The sequence below is a fragment of the Dipodomys spectabilis genome, unplaced genomic scaffold, assembly GCF_019054845.1.
Source record: "Dipodomys spectabilis isolate Male_0828 unplaced genomic scaffold, ASM1905484v1 ptg000006l, whole genome shotgun sequence".
Lineage (NCBI taxonomy): Eukaryota > Metazoa > Chordata > Mammalia > Rodentia > Heteromyidae > Dipodomys > Dipodomys spectabilis.
The window spans coordinates 6,830,795-6,841,504 of NW_024870683.1; the positions used below are offsets into that span (position 1 = coordinate 6,830,795).

General features: G+C 49.9%; 1 protein-coding gene across 2 annotated transcripts; it reads right to left on the reverse strand.

The window, feature by feature from the left end:
- Positions 1-6,816: 6,816 nt before the first annotated feature.
- On the reverse strand, positions 6,817-9,850 carry Sigmar1 (sigma non-opioid intracellular receptor 1). 2 transcript variants are annotated; one of them, XM_042697599.1, is made up of 4 exons: positions 9,585-9,850; positions 9,234-9,434; positions 9,020-9,112; positions 6,817-7,801 (listed from the first exon to the last, which is right to left on the reverse strand). In XM_042697599.1, exons 1-4 carry the CDS (start codon positions 9,733-9,735, stop codon positions 7,635-7,637), a joined length of 612 nt encoding a protein of 203 aa, XP_042553533.1. In that variant the 5' UTR covers positions 9,736-9,850; the 3' UTR covers positions 6,817-7,634. The 2 variants fall into 2 exon arrangements, with proteins under 2 accessions (XP_042553533.1, XP_042553526.1); XM_042697592.1 differs by having other exon boundaries at positions 6,817-7,931; positions 9,585-9,843.
- Positions 9,851-10,710: the final 860 nt, after the last annotated feature.

Sequence of the window (10,710 nt, forward strand, 5' to 3'; positions counted from 1 at the left end):
GTCCCCCTACTGAGGGGGGGCCTGGTACCAGACGGGGTCCAGAGGAAAGGGCCGCCTGTGAGCAGGAAATTATGGGTGGTGAGCCTTACTGCCCCAACACACTCTCAACACAAGGGAGATGATTGTGGATCCAGACATGTATAGATAGCACCCTGTACATAAGGAAAGGGCAGAAAGCTTTCCCAGAAATGGACAGGCATGGGGTGGGGGGAGAGGAAGAAGAAATAGCTAGCTAGCTAGACATGTATAGAGGATAGATAGATGCCACAGAGAGACATAATCAGGGAGATATAAAAATTGAGATGGGGATAGGATGAAGAGCCACCAAGGTGAAGAGAGATGGGAGAGACAGATAAATGTAAGGATAGAGTGTGAAGGGGGAAAATTGCTTGATAGAGAGGCAGGAAGGGTTAGAGAGAGAAGCAAGAGATAAAAGACCTAAGTGGCAGCAGTGCGGAGAGAAGGCAGAGACAAGAGGCGGAAAGGGTCTAATTGTAAGACGTGAGAGACAGGGAAAGACTGACACCGCCGGAGAGATAGAAAAGAGATGAGAAAGAGAAAGGGGGGGGGGGGAGAGAAGGGCAGGGGAAAACGGAGTGATGGGACAGAGAGGAAGAGGACAAGAAATCGAGGCACGGGAATAGAGGACGACGGAGCCGAGCCTGGACCAGGGAAGGGACTGGACGGTCTGGAGGCGTCTCCGTTCTTTGGTTCCCAGAGCCCAGCAGTCGCACTCACCTGCCTGGCCTGGCCCGCTGCCCCTGGCGTCTCCACCGCGGCCCCTCTGCTCCGCCCGCCTCCCGGGCGGCCCCAGCCTCGGCTTGGTTCCCGGCTCCCTGTCACCCGCCGTGCGCTCCCGCAGCCGTGCGCTCCCGCAGCCTGGCGCTCTTCTGCCCGTCGTGGCGCTCTGCGCTCGCTCACTCGGCTGCTGCTCTGCTGGCTGCGGTCGCGGGGGGCGGGACCCGCTGGGCAGGGCGGGCGGGAGCGCAGGGGGAAGAGGGCCCCCCCCCACGGGGCTCTGCCCCTCCGTCTCCCAACAGGTGTCTACCACCTTCCTTACAGCCAGATCGGGGGAGGGGGCGCTGGAGAGCTATGGGGAATTGGGCAAGTCTAATTCCCCAAGTTCACCGCTGCTGGATTCTGGTCCGCCGGTCCCACCCAGTCTCACAAGTCGTTTACCGCCCCCCCCCCCCCATAGCTGCATTCACATACCAATGCATCTTGTCCCAAGTTCAGGCACACAACTGCCTTCTCCTTCTGTCACTCTCACTAGAGCTCTAGAGTGCCAAAGAGCCGGGCAGGTTGAGATTTGGGAAATCGCTCTGCAGGATGTTGGGATGTATGTGGAGCATCTGGTTAAAACACAAGCCTCTCCTCTGTTCTGGCCACTTGCAGTATTCAAGTGTGCTGTAGTTTGCACATAGTGGTGGGCTCACACCTGGGCACCCACACATCCAGACATCTACATCTCTGAGCCAACAGCATACCTGAAGTACACCCTGTGGCACACACACACACACAGGGAGAGCTGCACAGGGTTTTATCTTTTTCCAAAATCTCTTTTTGACATGATATTCTGGCACAGGAGAACAAAGAGTATCATGAACCTCGGGCTCCCATCACCTGTTTTATGTTTAGAGATGACCCTCTTCACAACATGTTCTCTACCCATGACTCCCCTCACCCCGTTTTTTTTTTTTGCTTGTTTTGTTTTTTTTTGGTTGGTCATGGGGCTTGAACTCTGGGCCTTGGTGCTGTCTCTCAGCTCTTCAGCTCAAGGATAGCACTCTACCACTTGAGCCACAGTGCCACTTCCGGTTTTCTGAGTGGTTTATTAGAGATAAGAGTCTCCAGTCTTTCCTGCCCCGGCTGGCTTTGAACCTCGATCCTCAGATTTCAGCCTCCTGAGTAGCTAGGATTACAGGCATGAGCCACCACACCTGGCAGCTCCCTAATTTTTAAATCTCTCTCTAGGGCTGGGAAGGTGGCTCAGTGGTAGAGCGCTTGCCTTGCATGTATGAGGCCTGGGTTCAATTCCTCAGCATCACATAAGCAGAAAAAGCTGGAAGTGGTGCTGTGGTTCAAGTGGTAGAACACTAGCCTTGAGCTGAAGAGCTGAGGGACAGTGCTCAGGCCTAGAGTTCAGGCCCCATGATTGACAAAAAACAAAAACAAACAAAAAAAAAAACCTTCTGCATCCTACTACAGAGCATGCACAAAGCTTTTCTACTGTAGCACATCATACCCATAGTTATATGGGTATGATATATAGTTTATATCTGCATTTCTAAATACCTTGGCTAGATATATTAATCAATCAATTAAATCAAATCAACACACACACACAAAATCTCTCTCTAGATGCCCCACCCCCACCCCCTGACCCCTGCAGCCAACTATTTTGGGCCTACCCTATCCTAGTAATCTCCCATCCCAGATGCTGACTCTCTTTTGGTAGTTCCGTGTGACAGCCATAATCCCTCCTCTGAGAAGTTGGGACATTAATCTTCTCTGGCCCCTTCATACAGTCCTAGTTATCTTTGTCTAAGGGAAACTGCTTGCCAAAGGCACAGGGACCAACTTAAGGTGAGTGAACAGCAGGTATTTGGAGCAGTGACATCTGGCATGGGTATAAAACTATGATACCCTTTGAGCATCAAGGACCATCTTCAGACCTCACATCCAGTAAGGTGCATATGGCCCATGATGCCCATTCTTGTAGAGGGTAAGAATTTGAACTTAACCTCGTTCCTCACCCTCTCCCAGTCAGCACTCTCCTTTTAGCCTCAGCTTGCCTTGGCCTAGACCACCAGCTTTTCTCAACAGAGTCCCATGTTGGGTGCTACCCTTCTGGTCTCCCTGCCTCTAGCCTCTACCCTAGTCTAGAGCCCAGCTGCCACTGCAGTGCTAAGACCTTCCTTATTCCTTATCCTTGGCCATGCTGAGACTCAGCCCCACTGTTACTTTTGGCTAGCCTCAAATATCATCATGGAAGCCAGTCAGAATCCTCTGTCCCACCCCTTCCTCAGCAATCCATCCACCTTCAGTTCCAATGCCACAGCCCATGGCTGTTGGAGGATGTAATCTTCTTTGGCAAAGCCAAGCCTCTACCTCTTCCATCTTCTCCTCATATGCTGGGCCCACAAAGGGAAGAAACAGTGAGGTGCCAAGAGAGGTGCCAGTCATGCCCTGGAGTGTGTCATAAATGACTAGAGGGTAGAGATCTGCAGAACTCCAGTTCAGGCTAGCTCCCTTCTCCCTCAGTCCCCCTTCGCCCTAGAGGAGGCTCCAGGACAGATGGTAAAATCCCTCCTGGATAGATGGCAAAAGTTCAAGAACTGGTTTGGGGAATTTTCAGTTGGGGATTTGGAGATTGCTTTTTGTAGGAGTTTTTTTTTTCTTTCTTTTTTTTCCCTTCGGTTGGAGAGGAGAGGGGCATGGGGCTGGGCAGCCACTCTCCCTGCCCCCAAATAAGGAATTGAGCCAGACACTGATGGCTTACTCCTGTAATGCTACCTACTTAGGAAACTGAAATCTGAGCATCACAGTTCAAACCTAGTCCAGGCAAAAAATTTGGTGAGACTTTTATCTCCAATTAACCACAAAACAAACAAAGCCAGACTCAGAACTGTGGCTCAAGTGGTAGCCTTGAGCACAAAAACTCAAGGACAACACTTAGACCCTGATTTTAATCCCCAGGACCAGCATATGTGTTGTGTGCACGTGTGTGTGTGTGTATGCGCACACACACACAATCAAGCAAACTAGACTTGTCTTTGGGGAGTTCTACTGGGAAGAACTGAGAAGAAAGAGTAAGCCTATCTCTCTTCATCTGTGCAAAAGGCTGCCTCTCACACTCATACAGTTCAAACTTCACAGAGACAAAAATAAGACAAACTGACCTCAGCCTCTGCAAATGACTGCTTGATTCATTCAACATGTATTTATTGAGTACTTATTTTACAATAGGTACTGTTGGACACAGGCATAAATATAACAAACTCTTTGCTCTGGTATAATTACAGGGGGAGGGAATATATACTGTGTCAGATGGAGATATGAACCATGGAGAAAAATTGGGTTGGAAGAAATAGAGGATTTATTGGTTATCTATTGCTACCCTCCCCCAAACAAAAACTCTTAGAAACTTAAAATGATATGTATTTTCTCACACTTCTGTGGGTCAGGGATTCAAGATTGTCCTAGCTGGGTGGTTCGAACTCATTGTTTCTTATGAGGTTGTACTAACAACGTTGGCTAGGGCTGAAGGAAATGCTTCTAACATGGCACACTCACTTGGTGGTCAGCAGGAGGCCAGGGGCCTTCTATACAGGATTATAGATTATATAAGGCTGTTGGTTTCTTCTAGAGTGGTTCAAGAGACTATAGAGGCAGAAGTACATTTTATGACCTAGTTGTAGAAGTCACACACTAGCACTTCTGCTATTATTAATGTTATTATTTGTTAACATATATAACTAACTATAGCCTACACTCAAGGGAAAGGAAATTAGGCTAAGCCTATCAAAAACTGGAAGGAGGCCAGGTGCCAGTGGCTTATGCCTGTAATCCTACTCAGGAGGCTGAGATCTGAAAACCACGGTTTGAAGCCAGCCCAAGCAGAAAAGTCCCCATGAACCTCTTATCTCCAATTAACCACTCAAAAACCCAAAGTGGAGCTGTGGCTTAGAGTGGTAGAGTGCTAGCCTTGAGCAAAATGCTCAGGGACAGAGCCCAGGCCCCGAGTTCAAGCCCCTCTAGCAACAAAAGAGACACACAAAGCCGGGCGCTGGTGGCTCATGCCTGTAATCCTAGCTACTCTGGAGGCTGAGATCTGAGGATCGCGGTTCAAAGCCAGCCCGGGCAGGAGAGACCGTGAGACTCCTATCTCCAATAAACCACCAGAAAACCGGGAGTGGCGCTGTAGCTCAAGTGGTAGAGCGCTCACCTTGAGCTGAAGAGCTGAGGGACAGCGCCCAGGCCCAGAGTTCAAGCCCCACAACCGACAAAAAAAAAAAAGACACACAAACCACATGAAACTGGAGGGAAGGAACTGGAGGTATAGTTCAGTGGTTAGAGCATTTGTCTAACATATATGAGGCCCTGGGTTTAACACTCAGGGCTGCAGATGCACACATGGGCTTGTGAACATACACACACAATTGTGAAAGTATCTGAAAGCCACTATAGGAGGATGCTGTGTGTTAAGGAAAGGAGTCACTGAGCAGGAACTGAAGAAGGGAGAGGGAAGAGCTGTGTGTGCCAATAAAATAAACTGAGAACTATGAAATGACCATTGCACTTAGCAACAGAGATGGGGAGGGGCCTGGGGCTTTAGTCCTTTATGAGAGGGAGAAATGATAAGGTACACTTGGGCATCTCTGACAAGTATGTAGTTTGAACCTAGAGGTAGAGTTGGGTTACCAGAGGGGAAATCTTAGGAAATAAGCATGATTTTGCAAACCTTCACCAATAGAGGCCCTAATCAGTGCCTAACATAGCCAACCTGGTGGGAATGGGAGCAAGGTCAAGATGGCTATCTGCCTGGACTTCAGCCACTCAGAATTCACTCATTTAGACTTGGTGTTTGAACTCAGGACAGCATACTTGCTAGGCAGGTACTGAACCACAGCCCTAGCCCTGTTTGCTTTATCTTTGGGGGTAGAGGTGTGTCTCACTTTTTTGCTAGGGCTGGCCTCTGTTCCTGATCCTTCTTCCTGAGATGATGAGTGTGCACCACCATACCTGGCCCACGATGTTGTTTTCAAGTCAAGTTATATGTGTAGCCTTTTATATTTGTGTTCACCAGAATATCAAGTGTGTATATGTGTGCATATATAACTTTTTATACTGAATGACTGTATTTGCTCACCCTTCCTGTCTCCATATAATTTCATAACTACATTTCTCCCACTTTTAATATACCAAGTCCTAAGAAGTAGAATGGTCATGGTCTGAACTCCAGAGTAAGGAAGTAAGGAAGATGAAGTAAGCTTGGTGCTTAGGGTGTAAACATTAACAGGGCAAGAACAGGGTCCTTGGTGCTGATGGCTCACACCTGTAATCTTTGCTATTCAGGAGGCTGAGATCTGAGGATGGAGGTTCAAAGCTAGTCCAGGTAGGAAAGCCCATTATTATCTCCAATTAACCAGAAAAAAAAAAGCTGGAGGTGTGGCTCAAGGAGTAAAAAAGCTAAAGAACAGTGCCTAGACCCTGAGTTCAGGGTTCAGTACAGGCTATTACAAAAGAAAAAACAAAAAATAGGACCCTTGGGACCCAGGGCACTTTAGCTTTCGTGCTTGCTTTAGCCAAGTCCTGGTCCTCTCCACGTCACATATCACCAGAGGAGCTTCCACAAAAGTGTTGGGTTGATAGGCAGATCGTAGAATGAAGAACACCTGCTCAGTTTGGGAGCTATCTCTCATACTCTGGGGGCACAGAAGCTGACAAGAAATAAGTGATGCTTTCAGCCCCAAAGTGGGAGCACAGTGCCACCATGTGGCCAATCCAGGACTGGATTCTCAAGACGATCCACAGAATAATCTGTGGCATTCACAACTGTGTTGAAGTGAATCTTATATATATATACCAATCTGAAGGCCTCACCCCAGTACACCTTATTCCAAGGATGGAGCCCAGTAATCTGTAGACTCAACAGGGCTCTTAGGTAATTCTTAGGCACACTGGATTATATAGTCCCTAACACATCCAAAGTTTCTATCTTTTATAAACAGAATAGCACAGCAAGAAAGAGGCCTTTCTGAACTCCCCCTGGAGATAGTGGCTTTTGCTGCTGTTCATACACAAAGAAATGGAACAGTTTGACAAGTCTTTATTAACAGAGACAGACAGATGAACAGAGAATGCAGTAGCAAAACCGTCTGGAAACTGTAATGGGGGATGTGTATACACGCAGAAAAAGCCTTCTCTAAGCTAGGGGATGGTCCCTTAGATCCAGGCACACCTCTCCAGATCCTCTCCTTGGTGGTCAGACCTGGGATGAAGCCAACTTTCCCATATACCCCCAAGGGAAGAACAAGGTTCTATCAGAGATGGAAGACCTTGGCTTCAGCATTCTCTACATTCCCTTGACTCCCCAGTGACTTCATTGCTGGGGGCAGGGTAAGCCACATGGGGGGGGGGGGCCTTTGCATAGCAGGGGGTAAAATGGGGATAAGGCATATGGTGAGGAGAGAGGAGATGAAGGGGAAGGGTATCATAGCTACAGGTGAAGGGCAGTTCCTCTTCTCCCTCACCAACTCCTCTACCAGGGATTACGGCTGTACTGACGAGTCAGACTGAGGCAGAATGTAATATCCACCCCCATCCTTAACTCCAGAGCCTTGAATGCTGGCAGGAAACCCTGAACAGCCTGAGTTATTAAGTCAAGCTCGTGATATGTATATTCATGACTGGCCCCACTAGTATACTTGGGGCTCCTTCTCTGGATGGATATGAGTGCATGATCCTGAAGTACACTAAGTCTTGACATCTATCTATTTAACTATATATGTGTGTGTCCCATTTGTTCTCAACGAGTTTTGTGTCTGGATGTCTAAGCATGTATGTCCCTCCTTGTACATCAGGAACTCAATAATCTGCATGGTGTGAATATGGCCCTGTCCACATAGGCTTCAGCAAGTGGATGTGTAACAGGCCTGCCTGCTCCTGTTCATCCACAGTTCTCTCTTCAGGCCTAGCTGGTCAGGGGTCCTGGCCAAAGAGGTAGGTGGTGAGCTCAAGTCGGAGGCCCCGGGCATAGGAGCGGAGGGTATAGAAGAGGGTGAAGAAGTCCTGAGTGCTGAAGACAGTGTCAGCCAGTGCGAATGCCAGGGTAGATGGGATGACACCCCGGCCGTACTCCACCATCCATGTGTTTGGCGCCCATTCCACAGCCGTTGCCTCGCCAGGCCTGTGCACAACTGTCTCCCCTGAGGGATAGGGAGTACCCATGTGAGGAGCCCACTCTGCCCTGTCCTTCATTGTTACATTTTCCTGGCCTATGGCCTATCTATCCGGGTGGGACATAAAGAGACAGTCTTGGGAGAGGAAAAAGTCCTATCCCACTTGGCCCACCATCTAGAGGGGTAAGAGACCCAGATGGCCACTCCTACATATTCTATAGCCTCACCCAGCCCATGTTCTGTCTTGGAGGAAGCCAGAAAGGCCTACTCCCCAACTGGCCATGAGCCAATGTATGGAAATCTATATTCTCAATTCTCAAACATATCAAGTGGAAATTTAGCTAAAATGGGCTGGGCTTGTTAAATAGGATGGTTACAAGATTTGTGAGGCTTTTGGAAATTTTTTATTTTTTTTGGGGTCTGGTCGTGGGGCCTGAACTCTGGGCCTGGGCGCTGTCCCTCAGCTCTTCAGCTCAAGGCTAGCGCTCTACCACTTGAGCCACAGCGCCACTTCCGGCTTTTTTCTTTTTGCTTATGTGGTGCTGGGGAATCGAACCCAGGGCCTCATGCATGCAAGGCAAGCACTCTACCACTGAGCCACCTTCCCAGCCCCTGGAATTTTTCTTTTAACTGTTCAATCACACTGCTTGTATGTTTACACTCAACCTCTAACCCGCTATGAAGTCCAAAGCTCCACTTTCTTTCCTACCAAAAGCTCTATTTTTAAGAAATGTAAATGGTTTCATTATTTAAAATGAAAGAGGTGGGAGACAACATCTATCTTAACTTGGATATAAACACATTTACTATTAACTGTCTCCCCAACAAGTGCTGGAATATTGTCTGGGTAAAACAGTGTCCTGGCGGATAATAATTGGACACCTTTGTCAGAAAGCTATGTTTTGTTTCTCTTAAACAGGGGAGGGCAACAGAGTCCCTTAGTTCTGCCTCAACCAACTACCTGTGGCTTATGAGGCTGGGGAGGAAGGAAACGCGCCCCCTCCCCCCCCCCACCCCGTGCGCTCTAATCCCATTTCTGTGTCCTGTTCACTTCCCCACTTGTTTGTCTCCCTGCATGAGGGGAGCCATATATTTGGCACAGCCTCCTTACTCACCTGGATAGAAAACCTCACTTTTGGTGGTGCCCTCTCTCCACTGGTAGAAGGTGCCAGAGATGATGGTGTCAGAAATCTCAGCCCAATAGCGCCCTGAGTGACAATCAGATAGACATCGACTATCAGGGTGTCTTCACCTCACTTATAGCCCAGATGAACCACAGAAAAGAGGGCCTGGCCCAGCCTCCCGGTACGGCCCACCGCTAGCACTGACCCGAGTGGCCGCTGGAGCCCAGGGCGGTGCCGAAGAGCAGCACGTACTCGGACAGCGAGGCGTGCAGAAGGCACATGGCGCCCATCCAGCCGCCCGCGTTCACAAACACCCACTGCAGCTCCTCGTCGGGCAGCACGTGGCCTGGGTGCAGCCGCCGCAGCTCCACGATCAAGCGGGAGAAGGCCAGCTCTTGATCCAGCCCTGGCGGAAACAGAAGCGGCGGAATCAGGACCAACCCCATCCGTGGCTCCCGGGTACACCACCCTGGGAAACCACATTTCTGGCTCTGCCGGGCCAGCTCGCCCCGCTCCCGGTTCCCCGATTTCCGATCCCCGCCCTCAACCCGCTCACCAGCGTACTGCCGCGCCAACTGCGCGATCTCTTCGGGCTGGAAGACGAAGGTCTGCGTACCCAGCCAGAGCCAGAGGACTTGGATTAGCACCGCCGCGGCAGCCAGAAACAGCGCGGCCCACGCCCACCGCCGACCCACTGCCCACTGCATCCTGGTAGCTGGCCTGGCACCGCTCCGCACGGCCGAACGCAGCGTACCGCAGAAGAGAGTCTAGGTCCGGCCCCGGTGCCCGCCGGCGCCGGTCCCGACTCACTCCCCCGCAAACACTGTGGTATGGCTCGATCTGGCCAATCAGAGAGGTCCGGGCACTGTAGCACCGCCCTATGGGTTGAACCATTTACTAATAGGGGCGCAGAGGGTGGGGAGGCGTCACGCACGTGAGGTGAGGGGGCGGGGCCAAGCTTTCCGGCTGTGGGCGTTTAAGCGTCTGTTTGCAGGCTGGGCTTCTCAGCTGCTGCGTCTGCGGTGTGCAGTGGGCTGCGGGGCCACCCACAAGGCGACCTGCCTGAGACTTGTAAAGTCTCTGGGTCTCGTAACTATTAAAAGGACCTCCTTTGCTAGCACAGGATCAGCTTGGAGAGGTGGCCGAACCTGGAAGCATTAAGTAAAGCTTTCCAGACGCAGTGACACCCAATGTCTTTAAGCCAGGAGAAGGGCATTCCAGTCTATGAGACCCCATTGCAAGAGCCAAGACACCTAGGGGAGAGACAGCATAGGGATGTTTAGGGGTTCTGTGACATGGGGCTGTTTAGGGGTTCTATGATCAATTTTTGTTCTGAGGTACAAAGATGTAAACCAGTAGTTTACACAAGGTTATGCACAGGGAAGCAGTGGGATTAGATTTTGCCCTGAGTAGCACAGGGATACACAATATCTGCGGAGGGGGCGGAGAGGGGGGGGGTGGAGCAAAATGAGAGTTGGGGGATACCATAACAAATGTCCAAGAAAGAGAGAAGATCTGTGTCCGTGGAGATTAAAAAAAAAAAAAAAAAAGTGAGCTTGAGAACTGTGGAAATAGGGTTGACAAGGCTTGCTATTTTCCTGGAATTCTCTTTTCCATCTTTCTCTTCTTCAATTTACTTGGCTAACACACTTGTTCATACCGAGTGGGCAGTTAGTTGTGTC

Bases quoted from the DNA above. Each gene is read 5' to 3' on its own strand.
- Sigmar1 (XM_042697592.1), bottom strand. From the start codon at position 9,735: ATGCAGTGGGCAGTGGGTCGGCGGTGGGCGTGGGCCGCGCTGTTTCTG. The intron at 9,435-9,584 runs GTGAGCGGGTTG...TGTTTCCGCCAG, and splicing joins GTTGGCGCGGCAGTACGCTG to GGCTGGATCAAGAGCTGGCC. The intron at 9,113-9,233 runs GTCAGTGCTAGC...ATTGTCACTCAG, and splicing joins GGGCTCCAGCGGCCACTCGG to GGCGCTATTGGGCTGAGATT.